Source organism: Hoplias malabaricus, chromosome 11, assembly GCF_029633855.1.
Source record: "Hoplias malabaricus isolate fHopMal1 chromosome 11, fHopMal1.hap1, whole genome shotgun sequence".
NCBI classification, from domain to species: domain Eukaryota; kingdom Metazoa; phylum Chordata; class Actinopteri; order Characiformes; family Erythrinidae; genus Hoplias; species Hoplias malabaricus.
Window position 1 is genome coordinate 35,722,079 of NC_089810.1, and position 26,666 is coordinate 35,748,744.

Here is a 26,666-nt window from a genome sequence, read left to right on the forward strand (position 1 = left end):
AACATGAGGGGAGTTTGTTTTGTTGTGAGAATAGTAGCTCTCCCAAATGCTGATGTAACCTTTAAGGAGTGTGTAATCCAGCCATTTTATGACAATCATGTTCTGCGTCTGGGGAGTGGATTACTGAAAATTTAGCAGATGATTTCTGAGCAATTTCACTTATTTTCAGCCTCAAAATTTCCTCTTCAGCCTCTTCTCTGATCTGCTCTTTCCAAACAAGGTGGGACACAGTTAAGTGGTCCTCTTCATGCCTGTTTAATATTGGGTGCCCTGTGGCCTTAGGAGAGTTCAGGAGGTTCCTACACACACCAATGTCATTGAGTTAAGGAAACTTGATTTAAATTACACCATTCAGAAAGCCGGGCGGCATGGTGGCGCAGCAGGTAGTGTCACAGTCGTACAGCTCCAAGGACCTGGAGGTTGTGGGTTCGATTCCCGCTCCGGGTGACTGTCTGTGAGGAGTGTGGGGTGTTTTCCCTGTGTCTGCGTGGGTTTCCTCCGGGTGCTCCGGCTTCCTCCCACAGTCAAAAAACACACGTTGGTGGTGGATTGGTGACTCAAAAGTGTCCATAGGTGAATGTGTGAATGAATGTGTGTGTTGCCCGGTGAAGGACTGGCGCCCCCTCCAGGGTGTATTCCCGCCTTGCACCCAGTGATTCCAGGTAGTCTCTGGACCCACCGCGACCCTGAACTGGATAAGGGTTACAGATAATGAATGAATGAATAATTCAGAAAGCCATGAAACAGCACTGCGTTGAAGAGATTTTAAAAATAATTTTGCTTGTTTTGACAGATTTGTGCACTTGGATTTTGGTTTAAACAGCTGGCTAGTCCTCAGCATATACCTCAGGATACACCTCAGGATATCTAACATTAGCTGTAGGTAAATGTTAACTGGGTACATTCTTTTCGAACCTTTTTGGACATTGACTGGTCACTTCCACATCACTGACAGTTATCAGTAAAGATGAATGAAACCTTTGTTGAATAAACACACACACACACACACACACACACACACACAGAAGTAACACACTACTCACACCACACACAGACACACAACCCATGCAGTGCCAGAAAGGTAAATCCTCCTGTGTGGTGATAAACTGTTATTCACTGCCCTCTGCGCTGTGTGAAGTTCCCCTCAAACAAAACATTCTTATTCCCTGTGGTTTGGAATCTGCTTTAAAATATCTCACTTCTCTGTGTACTCCTCCTCACAGGGAACTATTCGAGCTGATTCGCAAAATCTCAGCTGCAGGAAGGAGGGTAGTTCACAGAGGCCGCCTCCTGAGGCGCTCACAGCTCTCTTAAATGAAACGGTCAAATAAGGAGAGCCAAGCAGTGTGGCGACATCTCTGAAAAGACACCGCTACTCACAGCTGCGGCACAAAACTTAAATACAAGCCATTCGAGAACAAAACGTTGAAATACAAGTTACAAAATGGCTGCTGTGATGTTTATGTTACATGTGGATGTTAACCCAATAATAATTACAGAATATGGCGAGCAATGTGATAAAAAACGTGTTCCATGTTGTTTCTTTGGCTTTATTGTGAACTGAACTTTACAGCTGTGTGTGTGTGTGTGTGTGTGTGTGTGTGTGTGTGTGAAAGGTGAGGCAGCAGGGTGAATGTTCACCTGGTGGACCTCGTGCCAGCCGTTCTCATCCTGGCAGCAGACAGCAGCGTGTTCACGGAGCAGCAGTTCACAGCAGGCAGCGTCCCCCCCAACCACAGAAGTGTGATATAGCGCTGTTAACCCGCGGCTGTCCTTATAGTCTGGAGAGGATCCCAGCTCCAACAGAGTCTAAATACACACACACACAAAGGACAAGTAATAATACAGAAAGAATCCCAGCTTCTATCTCCAGCACATATCACATTTATAGCACAGCTTCCCAGAGTGGATGCCAGCTCCAACACACAGAAGAAATACAAACAGGTTCATACAGCATCACATACAATTTGGACTTTCACAGGAGTCACCCCTGGGCAAGACTCCTAACGCGATTCACGTGGATAAAAACATCTGCTAAATATCTTGTAAATGCACAACATACAGGGGTTGGACAATGAAAGTGAAACACCTGTCATTGTAGTGTGGGAGGTTTCATGGCTAAATTGGAGCAGCCTGGTGGACAATCTTCATTAACTGCACACTGCACCAGTAAGACCCTGTGCATCCAATGGTTCAAACACTGTGTCCTGAAGGCGGTGCCGTGTATCAGGACGACAATGCACCAATACACACAGCGAGACTGGTGAAAGACTGGTTTGATGAACATGAAAGTGAAGTTGAACATCTCCCATGGCCTGCACAGTCACCAGATCTAAATATTATTGAGCCACTTTGGGGTGTTTTGGAGGAGCGAGTCAGGAAATGTTTTCCTCCACCAGCATCACGTAGAGACCTGGCCACTATCCTGCAAGAAGAATGGCTTCAAATCCCTCTGACCACTGTGCAGGACTTGTGTATGTCATTCCCAAGACGAACTGACGCTGTATTGGCCGCAAAAGGAGGCCCTACACCATACTAATAAATTACTGTGGTCTAAAACCAGGTGTTTGACTTTCATTGTCCAACCCATGTACCTGTGCCAGAGTACACAGTCACAAAATACCAACAAATAAAAAAAATTCATTTTGAATACAAAATTTAGGGGGTGAGATTTTAGTCGGGATTCATTGATCTATGAACTGACGAAAACTTTCAGAAAATAAAGAATATTAACATACAAATATTGCAAAGAGAGTGAAAACACCTCTAATTTAACATAATAATAACAATAAAAAATACCATTATATCAACAATAACATAGCATCACTGTCAGAACAAACCGTCCAATCTCTCAACAGGAGACGGGATGGAAGTCAAAGTCTGTTCACTGTGAAAATCAGACAAAATGGCGTTTTTTTAAATTATATTTTATAAACCTTTGTGATTCAGGGTTTTGTCCTGACAGAAACGACACACAAAATAAGACAACATGTTTCTGACAGACATCAGCAAGTACTACTCTGTAACAACACAAAACCAAAACAAACCACTCCATCCTCCACCTGCTATTTTCACTCAATCTCACCTTCTCTCCCTCTATCGATCTGTCTTTCTCCCTTTCATCCAACTTATAATCATTCTTTCTTTCTCTCTGTGCTCTCTCTCTCTCCGAAACAGGTCTCTGTGTATGTTTAGTTTTATAGTAATATAATCCAGTATCTTATAAATAATACAATAATATGTATTACTATATAATTATGTATTATATGACGATATAAAAGATAATATGAACAATATACAACTTCAATACCGTGAGATTGGTGCTGTTTTTGGATCTTGCTGCTTTGTGGAGAGCGGTCATCCCATCCTTCGCTCTAAAATCCAGGTGCGCTCCACCATTCTTTAACACTTTAATCATCTCTGGTGAGTTCTCTACGTGAGCTGCAAATGTCAGAGGACTCTCTGTACAAAGACACACATACACGCACAGAGAGAGTTAAAAATGAGCCATACTCTACATGTCCAAGGTGCACGTATTGCAGACATCAATATTCCTTTGTATATTCTCCATAGAAAACCACTTGCCAATATAATGTCACGCTCTGAAGTCAGAGGTCAGGATGCCCAATGCTAAGTGTGGGCTAGAAGGTACTAATCCCTCTAGGACTGGGTTCTGAGCAGTGCAACTGCATTATCTGGAATTGTGGAACCATCCAGTACCTCTGGGAATGGATGTAGTGAGGGTTTTGAGTGTCGAATGCATTTACATTTTTATTACAAATTATACTTATTTGAGTTGATCACTCAAGGCAATAATTTCAGAATATAAAAAATATCTGTAATTGAAACCTACCATTACAGCCATTCTACAGAGGAATAGCAGTCTACAAAAACATTGAAAAACCTCAAGCAACCCTCTGTCAGTCAATTCCATAAATAAATCACTATGGTTTGTAACCTCGGAAATTGGCAGCACATGTCAACAAAGACCAGAGTGGATTGAGTGCAGTTCATATTATAGTCACAATTTATTACAGGGTTCAAAGGTAATATGCAATTTATCAAATAATAAAATAAAGTCCTAGCCTTTAACCTCATCAAGAAATCTTTTGTGTTTTACTAATGCTCGACTGCGCCTTCAATAAACTCTCAGTAATAAGATTTTTCAAAGCATTTCACACATAACCTACGTAATCTAATAATAGTGACAGAAAACAATTTTGAAAAATTTGATTATATTAATTTAACCTCCTGAGACCCGGACTTCTGCTTGTTGTTCATTTTTAATTTCTCCTGGCTATTTGGGGTTAGTAGGTGTCATGTCCTGTGTTTGTTTTGCTAGCCATGTGCTCATTTAGCACATGGCTCTGTTTATTCTTCCTGTCTCCGCCCTAGTCCCGCCTTAGCTCCGTCCTCTCGTCAGAGTCTCCTTTGTAGTCCTGCCCTCTCGTTATTGTCCCCAGGTGCTCTGTGTATATATAGTCCCTTTGTTTCAGTGTTCCCTTGTCCGTTCTTGTGTGTGTAGGTGTGTTTCTTTGTCTGTTTTCTTACACATTACCACCAGTTCACAGTTATGTTCCTGTCCTAGTTTTGTTCCACTGAGTTCTAGTTTGTTTTCTTGCCTCCCTGCTCCTGTTTGTTTTCTGTTTGTTGTGTTTGCCTTGGTTTTGTTTAAATAAATCTTCCTTGCGTGTACGTCCACCTCCTCATCCTCCTTCAACTGTGACAGTAGGACGTAACAAGTATAAAAACTAAACTTTGTTAGATTAATTTGTGTGGAGGTGGTTTTGTTACAAAATATCAAGCTATGTATAATGTTAGAAATGAAAGAGGCCTTTAATATTATTAAAATATATTAAATACATTTAATTGAATATTATTAATAGTAATATAACATTTATTTTGTTGCAAAGTCTGTTCTTGAAACTAATAAAAGTATTTTTCAGTGTTTTGTCATATCCCCAAGAATTTCGTTATCGCCAAAATACCCTGAAATATCGTATTATTATTTTAGGACCATATCACACACCCCTGACACATATCGTGTGGGGATTTATTGCTTGAAAATCATATTAAAGAATATATTCAGAAATTGTTATTTATAATAATCTTATTTTAATTATTATTAATGTAGATAACAACTACTTGTTTCGCTAGAGAAACAAAAGACAGACACTGTTTTCCAATGCAGAAAGCAAACTAACTTCATGTTTAATTAATATACTCACAGAAAATCTCTTACTGTTTGAATGATATTAAATTAAATAGCACACTGATTGTGTGTGAAAGGCTGTGTTCGGTAAACACACCTGCGATACTCATAAGAGGTGTGTAAAACAACACATTAGCAGTAGCTGGTCATTGTTAATGAGATAATGTGTGCATTTATTTACTAATGCTAGTCTTTATCAATATATTATTCTTTGTAACACAATCTTAACATTATCCTTTCTCTACAAACAAACAAAAACATCCATAAAATCCCCAATACTGTAGTGAGTGTACTGTACAGGCCAGAGAAATCAATGTAATTGACTTGTCATAAAGGGCAGACGTCTGAAACAGGTCTCGTCTGTGATTGATGAAAGAAGCTGAATCCAAGTGGAACACGAGCTAGAAACTTAGACAAACATAGAAAAAGAGACATTGATGTTTTATATACAGGGCAATATCTATCTTAAAGGGCCCATATCCTATATGTTTCCTGCGTGGTGCGTACCATGACCATATCCAGTCAGGTTAGCTCCTCTCATTTACTTTTAATTTAAACATAACTGTGATTTGAATTGTGAAAGAGTCCCAAAGCACTGTCTACTGTCTATGATAAGAGCCTGACTACCACTCCAGTACAGAAGCAATGCTGTTCAGTGTTCTCTAGGGAGGTAGAACTGTTGAAATCAAGCTGGTGTGCGTGTTTAACCTTGAAGTGAGTAGACAAGGCATTCTGAGTCCTTTATATGTTAAATATGTGTTAAGTTCTTTGTTTATTTCAGGGGGAAATTGTGTTTGTTCAGCTAATGTGTTATTGTGCTGGCTAATGCAGCGCAGATTTAGAAGCATAATTCAGCTGTTTCATTACTTAGCAGTTTCTGTATACTACTCTTAGTAATTTACGTATAATATGTCCTTAATTATGTATATTTATTGTTGTAGACCACACTGTGAGCACCTGTCTCCATGAATATTTCCCCATTAAAATTTTTGGATTGAATCTCTCCCTCAGCGTTTCTTTAACCGGAATCGCACTTTCCATTTCTTTACCTACTCAATCAGAGTAAACACAGAGCCTCTGACAGGGCTCGTATACTAATTATTTAAATTACTGGAATATAATTGATGATTCCCAAGCAACACGCACAATAGAGTTGTTTAAATATATATATATATATATACACTGTATATATTAGCAGGAAATACCATGTTACACTTGTTTGTGCTAAGACCACATTCAAAGAGGCAGAGAAGCAAGTGCAGCTCTATGCCAAAATAGTTAAAAAATGACTATTGTGTCAGCAGCCATATGCATTATCATACCCCCAGTATCTGGATCGTGGTAGTTTGGGTCCAGGCCTCGATCCAACATTTTGGAGGTTTTCTCCAACTGATTATTCTGGATGTAGTCCATAAATTTCCTCAAGTTGGCCTAGAGAGAGAGAGAGAGAGAGAGAGAGAGAGAGAATTGAGAACATGTACTGGACTCGGAGATGAAGGTTTGTAGTGTGTTTTGAGGACAGTTATAAATAGGTAACAGAGCAGCTCCCTGAACACCAGCAAAAAGAGGAGTGAGGTAGAAGAGAAGAGAAGATGTTGAAGATTGGTGCAGAGAGAGAGAGAGAGAAAGAGAGAGAGAGAGAGAGAGAAAGCAAGTAATGGGTGAGGGGCCTATCTTTTAGGCTGTGTCCAGAACACTGCTGCCATCTTGAATGCCATGGATCAATGGGAAGATGTTTATGAAGATCGGTTGGTGGTCTCAGAAATATATCAGAATATATATATATATATATATTTATAAAATCAGAGAATCATTATACATATCCCTCTGTTTACTCTGGCCAAGATCAGACCTAGAGAACTTATATATGTAAGAAGTTATGTCATTTAATTATGAAAAAATACACATATCTTAATAACAATGTGGGTGTGGGTTTGTAAACATGTAATCTGATCATCACTGTAAGGACAGAAGGGAAAACACACACACACACACACACACACACACACACGCACACACACACACAGTGAATAAAACATCAACAAAGAGACAGATCAATAAATAAGACATGATTGAAATGAAAATTATAAATAAATGAACAAAGACGAATAATCATCCCAAACAGAATATGAGTATTGAGTAAAAGTGCATATGATATTTATATTCCATTCTAATGCTTCATAATAATAGAGTGAAGCTGCTGTAATAAAGTAAATTTGAATAATAATAGTACATCATGGAGCAGATCTGTCTGATCCATGATGCTGTTACAAAGTCCTTGTCAATTCCTAAAATGAAAGACTGCCACATCAACCCTACGTGAAAATGCACCAAAAAACCCATGTCAAACAAAGTGTCCATGCTTGTTTTTATGTCACAGTCCAGTTTTCTGCAGGTCACCTCACAATCACATCCCTTCAGAACCAATCACGGGTCACATGTTGAAACATTAGGACCTGTGTTTCTTAATTGAACACGCCCTGGTCATAAAGACTCAATACAACAACGGTATGGATAAAATGAACAGACCTCATTAACTCCCCTGTCAATGTTAATGAATGCAGACAGCTGCTAACTGACCTTTGTGTGCAATTTGGCGATCTGTTTCTCATCCATATTGGTCTGCTTGTACACTCTGCTCTTGTACCGAAACTGGAAAAGAACACAACACATAATTAAGGTGTGTTTTCCTACATTTGTTACTTGTATACATACAGAAACATGGCCAACATTATGGGTAACAATTCAGGGCTTAACAATTGCTTTTGCTGTGCAATTTGTATCCAACTGTTTCAGGGAACTGTTAGCCTAAAATTACCTGTCTCTACTACTAATGTATGATGTGTGTACGAATAAAAAATAAAAAATAATGTGCGCAGATTAAAAATAAAATATAACAGAATGATTGGTAAATTGTGGGAACAGATTAAAAATAATCAGTGCTTCAAATGAAAGTTAATGTGAGCACGACTGGCAAATCATTCCCTCAATTTTATATCAATTTTGCACATGGCCCATCACAGGTTACGTAAATAAAAGTGTTTGTCTGTTGTCAATTATCTTCTAAAGTAAGTACATTTCTAAATAATAGAAAGGAATTTATAAATCCCTGGGAGAATTCAGCATGAAATACCAAGAAAGAAAGAAAGAAAGAGAAACATGAATTATAATAATAAGTCTGAAATAACTGGAGTATGTTAAACTACAGATTTATGAAATTAAATATATATAAAATTAAATCTACATACAGTAGAAAAACATGTGAAAACCCTTTAGGCACCTAAGATTATTATTAAAACAAAAAAAATAAATAATGTAATTTTTAATTTATTTTCTCAGTAAGTGTGCCTCTATACATTTTTATATCATTTGAACAAAAACAAACATAAATACAGAAAACGTAAACTGATGTTTTTCATCCTTTACCGTATGGATTTAGTAAATCAACAGCACACCTGATTTTACATAGTTAATTATTATAGTTAATTAAGCATTAAACCAACACATTCATACACAGAATATCACTCTATACTGTAATAATGTTATTTGTTTTTGTTTTAATTTTAGGGGGGTGTTGTGTTTGTTCTTCTTTTTATTTTTTGAGTAAATAAATTCTTTCTTCTCAGATTAAAAGTCTCAAATCTCAATTTTCTCAGGTGCCTAAAATTTCGGACAGTACTGTAAAGACACGACAGATAAAACAAACATTTATTGTTTGTATAGTGTAGTGTAACCATGGGAATGAATGTAATATTAAGAAAGGGAATGTGTGTAGTGTAACCATGGAAACAAGTGTAGTATTACTCAAGGGCAAATGTGGTGTTGTAACCATGGAAACAAGCGTAGTGTTATTCAAGGGAATATGTATAGTGTAACCATGGACACAAGTGTAGTGTAACCCTGTAAATGAAGGTAGTGTAACTATGGAAACAAGTGTAGAATAGAATAACCATGCAAATACATTTTTTCAGCTCAGATATATAACATTTCAAATCAAATTTTCTCAGGTGCTTAACATTTCGGACAGTACTGTAAAGACACGACAGATAAAACAAACATTTATTGTTTGTATAGTGTAGTGTAACCATGGGAATGAATGTAATATTAAGCAAGGGAATGTGTGTAGTGTAACCATGGAAACAAGTGTAGTATTACTCAAGGGCAAATGTGGTGTTGTAACCATGGAAACAAGCGTAGTGTTATTCAAGGGAATATGTATAGTGTAACCATGGAAACAAGTGTAGTGTAACCCTGTAAATGAAGATCGTGTAACTATGGAAACAAGTGTAGAATAGAATAACCATGCAAATACATTTTTTCAACTCAGATATATAACATTTCAAATCAAATTTTCTCAGGTGCTTAACATTTCGGACAGTACTGTAAAGACACGACAGATAAAACAAACATTTATTGTTTGTATAGTGTAGTGTAACCATGGGAATGAATGTAATATTAAGCAAGGGAATGTGTGTAGTGTAACCATGGAAACAAGTGTAGTATTAGTCAAGGGCAAATGTGGTGTTGTAACCATGGAAACAAGCGTAGTGTTATTCAAGGGAATATGTATAGTGTAACCATGGAAACAAGTGTAGTGTAACCCTGTAAATGAAGATCGTGTAACTATGGAAACAAGTGTAGAATAGAATAACCATGCAAATACATTTTTTCAACTCAGATATATAACATTTCAAATCAAATTTTCTCAGGTGCTTAACATTTCGGACAGTACTGTAAAGACACGACAGATAAAACAAACATTTATTGTTTGTATAGTGTAGTGTAACCATGGGAATGAATGTAATATTAAGCAAGGGAATGTGTGTAGTGTAACCATGGAAACAAGTGTAGTATTAGTCAAGGGCAAATGTGGTGTTGTAACCATGGAAACAAGCGTAGTGTTATTCAAGGGAATATGTATAGTGTAACCATGGAAACAAGTGTAGTGTAACCCTGTAAATGAAGATCGTGTAACTATGGAAACAAGTGTAGAATAGAATAACCATGCAAATAAATTATTTCGGCTCAGATATATAACATTTCAAATCAAATTTTCTTAGGCACTTCACATTTTGGACAGTACTGTACATACACAACAGAGAAAACATTTATTGCTCACTGTATACTGGGCTTGAATTGAAACGTGAGTGGTATAGTTTCCACTGGAAAGGACTTTGGTGAAATGACCACATAAGATAACTGCAAATCACTGTGAAATTTAGACATGTATATAAATGATATGATTACTGTGATACTGTGGGACACCGTTCCTCACCTCCAGAGAAGGAACTCCTTTGCTGATGGGCTGTGGATACTCTCGCAGGAGTCTCTCCTCGTCCAGAAACTTTCCATCTCGCCCATTACTGGCAGGCTGAAAGAGTCCATAGTTCAGGACGTCTTTCAGACTCTGATTCAATGTGCAAAGTATCCTCTGCTTAGCCACCCATACCGTAGCATCCGGGTTGAACCTCATACACTTCTGCAGGAGGAACAGGAGCAAGACATATACACACTTATACATTTGTGTTTGTCACCTCATCTAAGTCAAGTCACTACACCCACGAGAATCCGGCTTATGTTAGAAATCTGTAGTCTTAAGAAGTTTTCACTTCTTTCACGTCCTTTCTCACGTGTAGTGCACAGATTTTCTGTCTCAGATGGATTCCTACAGCAGGTAATGCACTTCAGGCATGTGGAGGCACCTATGTGGGAGACACTCCAGTGCATTAGTGACTTTGATCACACAAGACCTCACATTAACTTTACCAGGGGTCTTCACTAGGAAGCTAGCCAGATAAAGTCTGGGAAATATGTTGCAGATATTTGCATCTCCCCTGAGTAACTCCAGGACATAACGTGATACTGCGCATGTGTAAACAACAACAAAAAAAGGGCTACATTTTGAAGACAGGAAAATTAGGTGTATTTTAAATAGGGAAATCAAAATAGAAAAAATATGAACATAAACATGCATTAGTGTAACCATAGAAATTCTGGAAGTGTAAATATTTAAATGAGTGTAGCATGATGAATATGTGCCATACCATTGGGAAACTGCTGATGTAGTTTAAACCGATGCAGCATGAACACAGAAACTGCAGCAGTGTAACCATGGAGAATGTAGTGTTCTCATGGAAATATGTGTAATGTAACCATGGGAATGAATCTAGTGTTACTCAAAGGAATGTGTGTAGTGTAACCATGGAAACAAGTGTAGTATAACCATTTTGTAACCATGATAACCAGTGCAATGTAACCATGGGAATTAACGTAGTGTTACTCAAGGGAATGGGTGTAGTGTAACCATGGAAACAAGTGCAATGTAACCATGGGAATGAATGTAGTGTTACCATGGAAATGTGTGCCTTGACACCATGACGATGGGTTTATTGGAGAGGCATTATTGTATTATTGTAGAGGAATAAAACTCCCAGTGGACGGTCTATGGCCAACTGCCAAACAGAAACTACTGTTTCTGAGCAAATATCCTCACTGAAACAATGCACAATATTCCCACATAAAATATTTAAATAACTGAATATTCAAAGCCCACAGAGATATACTCAATTTAAATATGATTTCTTTTATAGAGACAATAAAAGCAAACACTGGCCTAATAACGTTGTAAAGAGCCAGATTACAAATGAATCCCACACTCCGCCACTGGGTTACAGCGAATAAAGGAGGATTAGGAGCTGGGACAGTGACATTCTGGGTTTTATTACTGCACAGCTGATGATAGTAGAGCATTGGCACTGATATAAGTGTATGTTGATGTGTGTGTGTGTGTGCGAGGCTTTAATCTTGTTGCTGGCGAGTAGTGTGTGTGTTGTGGACAGCAGAAGGCTGGTCAGTCCGAGCAGATGCTTGCCATTTCCGCCACCATCATTTAAGGATTCTCCCCCATTAACACGCTTTCATTCAGTTCTGTCACAATACGCCACGGACTCTGATTCAGAAATAAATACAGACACAATACAGTCCCTGGAGAGGTTTTCAGAGAAAAATTTATAAATAATAAAAAAAAAAAAATAGAGATCTCCCCTCTGACTCAGATAATCAACCGTAGCATTCAGAGTCTGTTTTCTAACGGCATTTATGTGTTTATGCGTTTATTTTGTTTTGTTTTTTAACATAAAAAGGACTTAAAAGAAGTCAATATTTCCACCTATGGAGCAGGAATAAAACAAACCCTCATCTCGGTTCACGGTCTGAACAAACGTATTTTCACCCACTTGCACTGTGATGCACGTGGGCTGCTTAATGGTAACCCAGTAAACAAGGAACGTCACTGGACGTTCAAAATAGGTCTAAAAGTAGTCTGTCCGTCAAGGACATATTTTAAACGTCAATGGACGTCCAAAATCCATCTTAATAAGTTAGTTAAGTGGTGACCAATCGATAACGTCAGTGAACGTCCAAAATGCGTTTTATACAAGTAATTTATTTCGGGACCAATTAATAACGTCAATGGACGTCCAAAATACGTCTAATAGTCGTCTTTTCGATGTCTGTGTTTGGACGTCTTTTCAACTTTCTATTCAACCTTAAGAGAACGTTGATTAGACGGCGGTCATCACGTTATTTCAACGTTGAATCAACGGCTAATTGTTTACTGGGAAGCACAGCTAGCAAAATTGAAACTCAAATAAAGCACCGGTGACACAACGTAAACACAGCCACTCTAAATTGATCACACATGTGACCAATGATGTGAAGAAACCAATATAAGCCAGTACAAGGGTCCCGGTCGTAGAAGTTTCACTGTGGATAGAAACAGAGGCAGAGTAAGGGGAAGAGGTGGAAGAAGTGGAGGGACGAGACGAATAATGATAATCTCAGATGAAATACGGAAAACCATCATTGACCACGTTCTTGTCCATGAATCGACTATGAGGGAAGCAGGACTTCGAGTTCAGCCCAACCTCAGTAGATTCACAGTGTCCACCATAGTCCGAACATTCAGCGAGGAGAACAGGTAACTGCTTTATTCATGTCGTGTATGTTTACAGTTTGATTCATTCATTCATTCATTCATTATCTGTAACCCTTATCCAGTTCAGGGTCGCGGTGGGTCCAGAGCCTACCTGGAATCATTGGGCGCAAGGCGGGAATACACCCTGGAGGGGGCGCCAGTCCTTCACAGGGCAACACACACACACATACATTCACTCACACACTCACACCTACGGACACTACGGACTTGGATGAGTCGCCAATCCACCTACCAACGTGTGTTTTTGGACTGTGGGAGGAAACCGGAGCACCCGGAGGAAACCCACGTGGACACAGGGAGAACACACCAACTCCTCACAGACAGTCACCCGGAGCGGGAATCGAACCCACAACCTCCAGGCCCCTGGAGCTGTGTTGTTTCATTACATGATTTTCCTAAAACATTTGTAGGCTTAGTGCTGCATGCAATATTTTGTAACGGCATGTTCTTTTGTAGAATCGCAGGACTGCCACATCGCAGGGGAGGACGTCTATGTTGAACCCACACCAAGAGACCCTCATTGTTGACATGGTCCATCAAAGACAAGTGTAATCACACTGCGTGAAATACAGCAGACCTCATTCCTCAGACCGTCTACATGAATATATTTATATGGATGAAGCTGGGTTTAATCTTGCCAAAAAGAGGAGGAGAGGCAGGAACGTGATTGGCCAACGAGCCATTGTTGCAGTCCCTGGCCAGCGTGGTCATGTTATGTGCTTCCATCAGCAATCATGGGGTTCGCCACCATCATCCCACATTGGGGGCATACAACACTCAACATCTCTTGGCATTTATGAGTGATCTTTGAGATATTGTGTTAGGGCGTGAGCAGCAGGAACATGAACAGTCAGGACATCCTGTCCTTGTCGTTGTGTGGGACAATGTGAGTTTTCACCGTCCCCTCCAGGTCAGAGAGTGGTTCAATATCAACAGGTTTTCCTAAATGTTTTTCTTCCACCATCCTCCCCTTTCCTCAACCCAACAGAGGAGTTCTTCTCTTCATGGTGTTGGAAAGTTTGTGACCAGCTACACCAGGGCAAATCTCTTGCAGGCCATGGAACTAGCCTGTAATGACATAGGGGTGGATGCAAGCTAAACATGGACCCAGTATACTAGGAGTTAGTGTGTTCTCCCCGTGTCAGCATGGGTTTCCTCCGGGTGCTCCGGTTTCCTGCCACAGTCCAAAAACACACGTCGGTAGGTGGATTGATGACTCAAAAGTGTCCGGTGTTGTGTGTAATGACTGTTCAGTGCTGTTGATCATTGTGATTGACTCCAGGCCTGATTTGACAACATTGTTTGGTTTTGAGCGCTGTTTGGACTGTTTTGAGGCAATTGTGTGGTTTTGCAGGAAGAGTCAGAGGTTTTGTGAATTGAATGTGTGAATTTGTGGGTTGTGTGTTTACAGTTTGGAGAAATGGATGCATGGTTTCAGGAAATGTGTCTTGGCAATTGAGAAAAACTGTAATACAAATATAAAACCACCAAATATTATCCTGTAGTCACCAGGTAGTGTCTGGTGCTAACCAGCTGATTTCTTGAGGTATCTAATAAAGTGGCTAGTGACTGTAAAGCTCATTGTTATTATTTTACTTTAGCTCTCAGAACTTGAAACGCAGTCTAAAGATGATACAAATCAAAGGAGGCTTATGAGCAAATTATTCAACTTTAACAAGCAATGGAACGTAAATCTGAACATCGAGCCGGAGGCACATTTGTGTTTTCAATGTTTATAATATGAACAATTGACTTATGTAATAGTTTTACTGTGCTGGAATCGTAAGTTGAGGCGTATGGCATCAGAGAGAGAGAGAGAGAGAGAAACAGAAAGAGAGAGAGACAAAGAGAGAGAGAGAAGAGAGAGAGAGAGAGAAACAGAAAGGGAGAGAGAGAGAGAAACGAAAAGAGAGAGAGAGAAAGAGAGAGACAAAGAGAGAGAGAAAGAGAGAGACAAAGAGAGAGAGAGAAAGAGAGAGAAAGAGAAGAGTGAAAGAGAGAGAGAGAGAGAAGAGTGAAAGAGAGAGAGAGAGAGAGAGAAAAGAGAGAAGGAGAGAGAGAGAGAAAAAGAGAAAGAGAGAGAGAGAGAAAGAGAGAGAGAGAAGAGAGAGAAAGAGAAAGAGAGAAAGAGAGAGAGAGAGAAGAGAGAGAAAGAGAGAGAGAGAAAGAGAGAGAGAGAAAGAGAGAGAGAGAGAGAGAGAGAGAGAAAGAGAGAGAGAGGAGAGAAAGAGAGAGAGAGAGAGAAGAGAAAGAGAGAGTGTGTGTGTGTGTGTTTAAAGATACATATGTTCATATCTGTAGGACACATTGCCTCATGTGGATGCTTTTAAACGCATGAATAAACCCCATGTTTAGCAATGTGCAGCCAAATGAAAGAGGAATAACTGTTGAATAATTCAGTATTACTGACCATTGTATATTATTCCCTTTTATGAATTCAGCTGACTCTCATCATGAGGTTTGAATGCACTCTGTTCACTTGAAGTTCCACTAAAAAGTCATAACTCATTTAAAACCATCATTTAAACCATAAAAATTGACCTATGGTGAACACTAAATTACTAAATTACCCTCAAAAAACTACTACAAGTTGCAGAAACCCTTCAGAATGTGGTGTATGAAAATGCATGATTATGTAAATTACTAAAGACCTTATTCCTCTCATTTACATTACATTGTACGTTATTAACGATCTGTGAACGTTTCATTCCATAAATATAAACTTCACAAGCTCAAAGTTCCTTATTCAAATTTCCCATCAGCAACTATTTCAGGCTGAAGGTAGGCTCTAATCTGAATGATCCCTTTCACCCTAATGGTGATGCAGTATTTTAGATTCTGTAAACAATAGTTTATTAGGCACATTTTTGAGTAAAGGACGTGTCATTTATTTTCACAAGGAGAATCAACAAAAGAAATGCCACTTGACCAGGCGCACTCAAACTTTTGCACACAGCTGTATACAGTACGTGGAGCTGATGGACGCATTGGAAGATGAGTTGTACCTAATAAAGTGAATAATGCATGAGTCTGCTATCAAACAAAAAACAAAAGAAAACATCAGAAGTACCACTTAATATTTGCCGTGAATGTGGCAAAGCTGCAGTTCTCTTATGACCCACGTGTGGCCTGGAATAACAGGGTTGACATAGTTTAACAACTTTAGGTCACATTGTAGCTCACCTACTGACTACTGCAGAAGCTCTGTTTCAAGGCAGCGCTGTAGGCGAGGGGTCTGTATTCATGCGGGACTCCACAGGACTCTGTCCCTTCAAAATATCTTTCAGGTGTTGGACTTAAATTCAATGACTTAGGAGCAGGCCCTTAATTCATCCAGTGAGTGTAGGACTGGGTCAGCATAAACATGTAGAAAAATCCCACAAATTAATAAATTCTCGATATAAAATTATCCAGCCGACAGCTGTGGCTTTATTTGTAATTATCTGATTAATTTACCCTACTGCAACTTTTTATACGCATGTGTACAGAGGCTATTTACTTTTTACTGATTTTTACTTATGTTGTCTGCAGCAAAAGGACCTGTCGCAGTCACACAGCTCCAGGGGCCTGGAGGTTGTGGGTTTGAGTCCCGCTCCGGGTGACTGTCTGTGAGGAGTGTGGTGTGTTCTCTCTGTGTCCGCGTGGGTTTCCTCCGGGTGACTGTCTGTGAGGAGTGTGGTGTGTTCTCTCTGTGTCTGCGTGGGTTTCCTCTGGGTGACTGTCTGTGAGGAGTGTGGTGTGTTCTCTCTGTGTCCGCGTGGGTTTCCTCCGGGTGACTGTCTGTGAGGAGTGTGGTGTGTTCTCTCTGTGTCTGCGTGGGTTTCCTCCGGGTGACTGTCTGTGAGGAGTGTGGTGTGTTCTCTCTGTGTCTGCGTGGGTTTCCTCCGGGTGACTGTCTGTGAGGAGTGTGCTGTGTTCTCCCTGTGTCCACATGGGTTTCCTCCGGGTGACTGTCTGTGAGGAGTGTGCTGTGTTCTCCCTGTGTCCGCGTGGGTTTCCTCCGGGTGACTGTCTGTGAGGAGTGTGGTGTGTTCTCTCTGTGTCCGCATGGGTTTCCTCCGGGTGCTCCGGTTTCCTCCCACGGTCCAAAAAAAAAAACCACTCAAAAGGTGGTTTGGCGACTCAAAAGTGACCATAGGTGTGAGTGAATGTGTGAGTTGCCCTGTGAAGGGTGTATTCCCGCCTTGCGCCCAATAATTCCAGGTAGGCGCTGGACCCACCGTGACCCTGAACTGGATTAGTGGTTACAGATAATGGATGGATGGATGTCTGCAGCCAAGCATAGCGTAACTATATCAACTTTATGCATTTTAAATCTTGCTTTGTGTCCTCCTCTTTGGCGTATGATGTAGCCTTTTTTGGGGTCATGGAAGTGGCCACACTGGGGTTGAATCGGGGTGAGTCTTGGTATGTTGTGGAACAAATCTGGGTTGACATTTGGTCCGTGTCTGGCCCACACAACACATGCTGAAACACAGGTCAAGCTCGGTTCATGACGTTTGGCCCATGTCCGGCCCATACAATAAATGCCAGTGCTGTTACTGAGCTATAAGTACCAAAAGTGAGACCAAAAGTGTTTGGGATGCATCTCAAAAACAGTAACTTTACAGCAGAGTTCTTAGCCTTTAATGTTAATGTAAAGAGACTTGTCTTTTTGGACAGTATTGATGTTGTATGGATAGGTAAAGGTTTTTCTGATTTCCCTGCTGTAGGAGGAGACTGCATCATGAAGTCTGAATCAGAAGCAGATGAACATTTGGTTGAACTGAACACATCACCACGAGGATAATATTAGCTCTGGCTGTGTCCCAGTCTCCTCCTGCTCCCTCGTCTTCTTCCTTAGTTGTCCTCCTCCAAATTCAGCCTGAAATGGGAGGTTCTTGAGATGCCATTTAATCAGAAACACCCTCCTTCTACGTCCACTCACTGAACACTATTTCAGAAGCACCCTCTGTCTATTTCTTCTCATCGGCCACTGCATTAGAAATTGCCTCATTAATGTGAGCGTACTTTAATAAACGTTATACTGATCACTTGTACTTTATCTGAAAACACTCAAATCAATGCATGAATATATGTTTACACACTTAATAATTCACTATTCAATTAGATCTCTAATGAAGCTCAAAGCCTCAGATCTACAACTCGCTCCAACTGCTGCTTAGTTCAACAAAAGTTCAGTGATCTTAAAACACCCACCCACACACAAACTCGCACATATCAGGCATTCACAGATAAGTCAAATATGCAAGAAAACACAGCTGGATTTCTACAAGAGCAGAGAGAACAAGTACACTGTACTGGCAAAGACGGTTGAGCTCTCCTTCCTTAACCCATTCCAGAATTCATCGCTTTAGAACATCAGAATCAGAACTCATGAGGGAGGGGGGGGGGGTGTGTGGGGGGGGTGCACTCTGCTCACGATTCAAAATTCTGGATTCACAAGTATTAAAAATGCACTATTTCACTGGTCCCCTGCAGTGAAAAGAATTTTACTATTGTAGCTACGCCATATTATTTGACACGTATAAACATTCCTTTATTTAGTTCTGAAGCACAGACCAGGCAAAATACTGTGTGCATTTCTTGTAAGAAATTCAGAAATGTAGTACGCTGCTGTTAACATATAATGAAATTTGGAATGGAGTTTGCTGAGTTTCATAGCGTCATGCGCTTTTTGGTACAAGGTCCTTCTACTGTTAACCCCCTTAACCCCCTGAAGCTGGGGCTCACGCAGGTGGGAGAAAACAAATGATGTTAAAATACTTCAATGCAAAGTGCACAACTGTTGTGCAAAAAAAACTTTTTATACACTTCCGAAGATATCCTCACCATGTCCTCACTGCTAGCTCTCCAGGCTGTTTGCGTGCTCAAAACCGGTCTAAAATGTTTACGCTTTATGCTAGTTTATGCTAGTCTTTCTCTCTGCTCATGGTAGAGACATCTGGAGTTTTATTCGAGATCGGAGATTGAAAAGCATGAACCTAGATGATATTGTTCTATTGTTCTATAGGTGCGTATATTGACTTATATTTGTTTTTTGGATCACTTAAGGTGGAAATGTCTCCAAATTCGGGAGACAGCTAACCGCATCACCGAATGTGTTACAAAATGACACAGCTCAAGTTACAAGTTACAAATGAGTTTTTGTGGTAGTTCTAAAAGCGAACAAAAACCTTACAGACAAGTTAAACTTCAGCCAAGTACATATATTTTTTATACCGCTCCAACCCACCGTTGCACCTTAGAAGACACAGAGCTTCTGAATGTACACAACCAGAGAGGACTGCTTTTCCCCATACTCTGAGACCTTCCCTTTAAATAACTCCACGAGTTTTTGTCCTAGAAACATGAGAAACACATCCCCAACACCTTAAACTGTCTGATTGTCAAACACAGGGTGAAATTAAATGTTTAGGCCATTGTGAGTGAAACACAAGCAAAGGCAGCTTTCAGTCAGCTTTTTCGTTTCATGAAACAGGGAAAACAAACCTTTCCACACCTAGGTTTTTATAACATTATACATTCAATGCCATTATAAACAGTGTGTGATATCGTCCATCTCCACAGCGCTAATCTTCTAATCTTCTACTGATTGCTTTGTTACAAGCCTGGAATTCACTAGTTTTTACGTGGCAGGATGCCATCAAATACCCTACAGAAATTTTCCAACATCTACTGCAAGCCCCTGAAAAGACAGCATAATGTTACTACATTTTAAAGTAATAAATAAACACACAAACACACACACACACTTCTGACCGTCTGCTGTAGGTCAGGGATGACCACTCTGATGACCAGAGAGTTGTGCTGGATGTCGTCCATGTGTGTCGGTGGCGTCACAGCGGTGGCCCTTATCGTCTCGTAGATGGTCTCCTCTTTGGAGCTGTCGGATTCAAACTCGTCTGAATAGTCGGAGAAACTCTGAGCCATCTCATCCTCGCTAGAGGTCGGGCTCCGGGGCATAGTCAGCCGGACACTCGTATTCAACTGAGGGGAAAAAACACAGATGTATGTAAAACAGTGGATAACGAGGCATGCTACTGTTGCACAGCAAGTAAAGTGTAATTCTCGAGATGTAGATACGGTCTGCTTGAAAGACTGACGCACATTTTTATTCCAGCCACAGCTCATTCTTCTGGGACACAGAAAGGTACGACCAGCCGGCCAAAGGCTTAAAGTGGCTATCTGTTAGTGGAAAATGAAGGAGGAAAAGCTACACATGTACCGTGGCACCTGGGACTTCAGCCTTTTGAATTCAGTACAAACCCATTTCTTTACATTTTCAAAGCACAGACGGAGAAAAGCAAATGTTTAGAATGGATTTCCATGTTTTATACAGAGATATGACTGAGAATTAACAGTTAAATCAGGATTTGAACAGAATGAGTGGAACTACTGAGGGTTTTTAATATAACGTCCAATGGGTGGAAGTAGAAGAGTGGTGTTTCTAATTATAAGGCCTTGTGTTCATTTTGTTAACAAAAAAAGTAGTACGGAAAAACGTACACTGGCGACCTTTTTTCTCCACAACGTAAACTGGATGAGAACTAAATAAAAACAATTATTTGAAGACAAGAACTATAACTACATTTTCTGTACTTTTTTTTTAGTCAAAGAAGCAAAACTAAATGAAAATGTGAAAGAAAATCACAAGTAAATAAAAACTTCATAAGCTTACTGTTGTCATGGCAATGAGAGCAGCTGGGCAAAACAGTCAAGTGGAGTTGACTTCCAAAGCATTGATTCTTTGAGCGTGTGGGACTTACTTGTATTTATTTTTGGCCAATGAGTTGAAACTCTTGGAGCCGACTGTTAAAATGAATACTACCCCAGTAAACAATTAGCCGTTGATTCAATGTTGAAATAACCTAATGACTGCCATCTAATCAACGTTCTCTTTAGGTTGAAAATGAAAGTTGAAAAGACGTCCAAACACAGACATTGAAAAGACGACTATTAGACGTATTTTGGACGTCCATTGACGTTATTAATTGGTCCCGAAATAAATTACTTGCATAAAACGCATTTTGGACGTCCACTGACGTTATCGATTGGTCACCACTTAACTAACTTATTAAGATGGATTTTGGACGTCCATTGACATTTAAAATATGTCCTTGACGGACAGACTACTTACTTTTAGACATATTTTGAACGTCCAGGGACGTTCCTTGTTTACTGGGAATGTTAAATAAGAGCAATATGCATTGGGAAAAAAAGTGCATCAAAATCATCTGCCAAAATGAACACTAATATGGCTAGTGAGTAGAAGTGGACGTTTCTAATAAAGAGACCAAGTAAGAGGATTTCGGAGAGCAAGCCCGTCTGTTGTGGATGGAAATGATTAATTAGTGCAGAGATTAATGTTTTCAAGAGTCTCTTTAATATTATTTCCATTAACCAAAGTAGATTGCTGTGTTTCTTAAGAACAAAAGCCCACTTCACTCTGCTCCCTCAGGTTTCAAGACTGTTATAAACCTTGAAGCTGGAGTGATTCATTAATGACGGATCATCACTGAGGGGAGTGCATTACGCTGCTGTACTGATTAGCGTTGCTCAAGATTGAGTTAATTAATGCAGAGTCACACCCTACTGGTTAAATGTGATATTAAATCTGGAGCACTACCTCTGACAGCACACTGTAACATAATACTCTATTCACTGCATTTTCAATTAGACTCCATGTGATTCCATTTCTTATCAAACCTCATTCAAACTAAATTTGTCTGCTTTACTCCATCAGTGCAGCAATAGTAACGGAAAAATGTATTCATTTTTATTAGAGGGTCAGAATGAGAAAAGAAGGGGAAAATAGAATATTAAATGAATGAATGAATGAATGAATGAATGTTGTGATTAAAAGATACAGAGAAAATGAAACGCTTTAAAACCAAGCTGCACTAGAAACGTCCAAATCAGATAAACATCATTAAAGCCTTCATCTTTAAGCGAGAGGAGGAAATAAAGCTCCACTCTGGCCTCAGGTCTGAATAAATCCATCCCTCCACTGTGAGAAGATCAGCTCATCACTACAGGTCTCAAGGATGTGGAGCTCTTACTGGGAAACGTAAATTGACACACGAGAAGAAACCATCAGGCTGCTAATGTTCTCAGAACCAACCAAAACACATCACTCAGTGTGTTTGGCATTAACTTGGAGAACTGCAACTTCTAAGGCTGAACTTTGGAGATGTGGTGGAGGATTTCTCTGAGAAACTCAAAGCAAGTCTCCAGAAAAGAACAAAAGCTGTGATCAATCAATCAATCATTCATTCATTCATTCATTATCTGTAATCGCTTATCCTATTCAGGGCCGCGGTGGGTCCAGAGCCTACCTGGAAGGCAGGAATACACCCTGGAGGGGGCGCCAGTCCTTCACAGGGCAACACACACACTCACACATTCACTCACACACTCACACCTACGGACACTTTTGAGTCGCCAATCCACCTACCAACGTGGGTCTTTGGACTGTGGGAGGAAACCGGAGCACCTGGAGGAAACCCACGCAGACACAGGGAGAACACACCACACTCCTCACAGACAGTCACCCGCAGGAAACCCATGCGGACACAGGGAGAACACACCACCAGAACACCAGAACACACCTATGGGTGAGCCAGGGACAACAGTAGCAAGGAAAAACTCCCTCAGCACACGAGGAAGAAACCTTGGAGGGGAACCCATCCTCCTCTGGTCGACACCGGAGACACAACCGAGAACAGAACAGAAGTAAAAGTGAACTGATGACAGATGAAGGGGTTATAGTAATGTGAATGTAGTATATTAGTGAATATATGAGTCTGAGGAAGGAGGAGGTGATCAGTGATTCTGTGAGAGTTAAAAGTAGGTGCAGGGTTAATTTGAGATAAAACAGCATGGCCAAGCGTGATAGTGTAGATGAGACAAGGCCAGGATCTTGTACAGGACACAGGGGCTGGATCAGGACAACACCGGGAGAGCAGCAGGACATCTCAAAGCATGAGAGACACAGGAGAAAGAAAACCAGACAAAGGGAACAAATAAAAATACAGAGGTTAGTAGGTGCATGGTGAAGAACGGGCTAAATTTTCCTGCGAAAAAAGCTTCCACGGGTCAGGCAAGAGAACCCAACGACAGCATGTTGGCGGTTACCAGAAAGCTAACTAAAAGAGCTGTAGCTATGGTCGTATGACCGGGTTAATACAGAAGACTGATAATATGAAAACCAGCTCTAACACTAATAGAGAAGGAGTAACCTGAAAGTGAGTGATTAACCAAAGGCTTGTTTGAAAAGGTATGTTTTTAATCTAGATTTAAAGATTGAGAGTGTTAAAAGGTTGATCACGATATATTTACTCCTTTAAACATTTTTATAGAGTTCATCGGTTTCATCGCCATGCTCCAAACGTCCATTAACTGTAGATTTAAGTCCCCTCTCACGCAGTTATAGTGCTGTAGCTCTAATGGAGTCCAGTCTGAGGGACAGGTCAGGCCTCTTCATGGCCTTAAACTGCAGATGTGTTACAGCAGAGTTAAGTGTAATGCTGTGTTATGACCTTACAAATGCATTTGCACTGAGAGTCTGCAGAAGTGATGGAGAGTAAATGAACACTGTTTGTTTACAGGCCACAAACCCCATGGTTAATACCATTATTGATACAACCTCGCAAACTGAAAAACACATGGAAAAATCCATGATGTCATCAGGTACCATCTGTGAATCACAGTTCTGAGAAGAATCCAGTCACGTTAGAAACAAAAATACATCTAGGCCAAATGTTTGTAGACACTTCTTATACTGAGTGAATTCAGCTTTGTCTAGGTTTGTACTCTATGAGTTACATATGAGCAGTGTTCAATAAGTTAGCTCTTGTACCCCATAAATTCCTGACAGTGGATAATGCTCTGTCCACATGAATCTTTGTGGACCACTGTAAGTAAAAATGCCTCTTCTAGGCCAGTCCTCTAAGTGGAGGTTGTGGGTTCGATTCCTGCTCTGGGTGACTGTCAGTGAGGAGTTGGTGTGTTCTCCCTGTGTCTGCGTAGGTTTCCTCTGGGTGACTGTCTGTGAGGAGTGTTGTGTGTTCTCCCTGTGTCCGTGTGGGTTTCCTCCGGGTGCTCCGGTTTCCTCCCATAGTCCAAAAACACACGTTGGTAGGTGGATTGGCGACTCAAAAGTGTTCGTAGGTGTGAGTGTGTGAGTGAATGTGTGTGTGTGTTGCCCTGTGAACGACTGGCGCCCCCTCCAGGGTGTATTCCCGCCTTGCACCCAATGATTCCAGGTAGGCTCCGGACCCACCGAGACCCTGAACTGGATAAGCAACTACAGACAATAAATGAATGATATTTATGTGGCCATTATATCTAGTGTAAAGTCTTCCCAGTTACCGCACTAAAGAAGAACACACTCCTGATTAATAACCTTCATTCCAGGAGAAGCACTGGATGAGCAGGTGCCCACAAATGTTTGGTCATATAGAGCAGATCAGCAAAAAACATTAAAACCAGGCATCTACGAAATCCTAATTACTAAAGAGAAAGAAAAAGGGTTATTAATCGAACATCTGTTAATATTAAAACTGACAGCTATTTCATGTTCTATTTATATTTAAATTCTAATGGACCATTCATCACTAAATGTTTACGGGTATGTAGAGGACATCTGCTGCTTTTAAAAATGGTGTAAAAAGCCAAAAAAAAAAATGTAAAAGCCAAACGGAGCTGTGTCGTGTTTCCTCAGGACAGAAATGATTTATAAAGAGCTGCCACATTTCTCTAAGCCTCTATCTCTCTTACTCTCCATCAATGTCTGTGTCTAACACTTTATGAGCTCTGATAAAGGACTTTGAGGGAGCATTCACACTCATTTTCCTTCTGTAAACGAAGTCTGCTCCAGACCCTCGGCTTATTCAGACTCGTAATGACTCAATCCACATAAAAATCACACCTATACACTCAGATCCATCAATCTGTCCTATGCTATATGGCCAGATGTTTCTGGACACCTGCTCATCCAGCGTTTCTGAAATGAAGAATATGAATGAGCAGTTTGTTCCTCTTTACTGCAGTAACAATCTTTACTCTTCTGAGAAGAGTTATTACTAGATGATGGAACAATAATTTTAAAAATACAATAATCATATTAAAAAAAAAACGTGCACTGTGAAATGTCATATTGCAATGATATTCAAAAGGAAGGTAAAGGTAGGGGCGGCACGGTGGAACAGCAGGTAGTGTCGCAGTCACACAGCTCCAGGGGCCTGGAGGTTGTGGGTTCGATTCCCGTTTAGGGTGACTGTCTGTGATGAGTGTGGTGTGTTCTCCCTGTGTCTGTGTGGGTTTCCTCCGGGTGACTGTCTGTGAGGAGTGTGGGGTGTTCTCCCTGTGTCTGCGTGGGTTTCCTCCCGGTGACTGTCTGTGAGGAGTGTGGTGTGTTCTCCCTGTGTCTGCGTGGGTTTCCTCTGGGTGACTGTCTGTGAGGAGTGTGGTGTGTTATCTCTGGGTCTGTGTGGGTTTCCTCTGGGTGACTGTCTGTGAGGAGTTTGGTGTGTTCTCCCTGTGTCTGCGTGGGTTTCCTCTGGGTGACTGTCTGTGAGGAGTGTGGTGTGTTATCTCTGGGTCTGTGTGGGTTTCCTCCGGGTGACTGTCTGTGAGGAGTTTGGTGTGTTCTCCCTGTGTCTGTGCGGGTTTCCTCCGGGTGACTGTCTGTGAGGAGTGTGGTGTGTTCTCCCTGTGTCTGCGTGGGTTTCCTCCGGGTGACTATCTGTGAGGAGTTGGTGTATTCTCCCCGTGTCTGTGTGGGTTTCCTCCGGGTGATTGTCTGTGAGGAGTGTGGTGTGTTCTTCCTGTGTCTGTGTGGGTTTCCTCCGGGTGCTCCAGTTTTCTCCCACAGTCTAAAAACACACGTTGGTAGGTGGATTGGTGACTCAAAAGTGTCCGTAGGTGTGAGTGTGTGTGTTGCCCTGTGAAGGACTGGCACCCCCTCCAGGGTGTATTCCGCCTTGCGCCCAATGATTCCAGGTAGGCTCTGGACCCCCCACGACCCTGAAATGGATAAGTGCTTACAGATAATGAATGAATGAGTCTCTGACTCTAAATTCATGTGAGCTCAAATTTTTGGCCTTCAACTGAGATCTCTGACTGTACTGCATAAAAATACAACACAGAAAAAAATGATGCATGTTCCATCGCATGCCCTTCATTCTTCATTGCTTTCAAACTTGTGCCTCTTGGCAATCGATACCATTGTCCAAGAAGTCGGACTGTCCACCAGATAGTGACCTTTGTGCCTGAAGCCATTAGACTACTAAATGAGCACTCACACTAATTGCTTGGACATTAGAATTATTTTTGTTGACCACATTTTATCGTTATGAAATGACCCTCAGGGATAAATAAAGCGAATTGGATCTGATTTGATAAGCATTAGTGAGGTCAGGTGCTGATGTTGATGTTCTCTGTTTTGGATCACAA

At 40.7% G+C, this 26,666-nt stretch overlaps 1 protein-coding gene across 1 annotated transcript in view; it reads right to left on the bottom strand.

Moving 5' to 3' along the window:
• The window catches only part of LOC136709894 (SH3 and multiple ankyrin repeat domains protein 2-like), a 167,056-nt gene that overhangs the window by 94,555 nt on the left and 45,835 nt on the right, over positions 1–26,666 (bottom strand). Inside the window, exons 2-7 of the mRNA XM_066685461.1 lie at positions 19,971–20,198; positions 10,488–10,691; positions 7,793–7,864; positions 6,535–6,643; positions 3,311–3,462; positions 1,642–1,809 (exon numbers count right to left, since the gene is read on the bottom strand). Coding sequence (XP_066541558.1) covers positions 1,642–1,809; positions 3,311–3,462; positions 6,535–6,643; positions 7,793–7,864; positions 10,488–10,691; positions 19,971–20,174 — 909 coding nt within the window. The 5' untranslated portion in view covers positions 20,175–20,198. The remainder of the gene's footprint in view (positions 1–1,641; positions 1,810–3,310; positions 3,463–6,534; positions 6,644–7,792; positions 7,865–10,487; positions 10,692–19,970; positions 20,199–26,666) is intronic.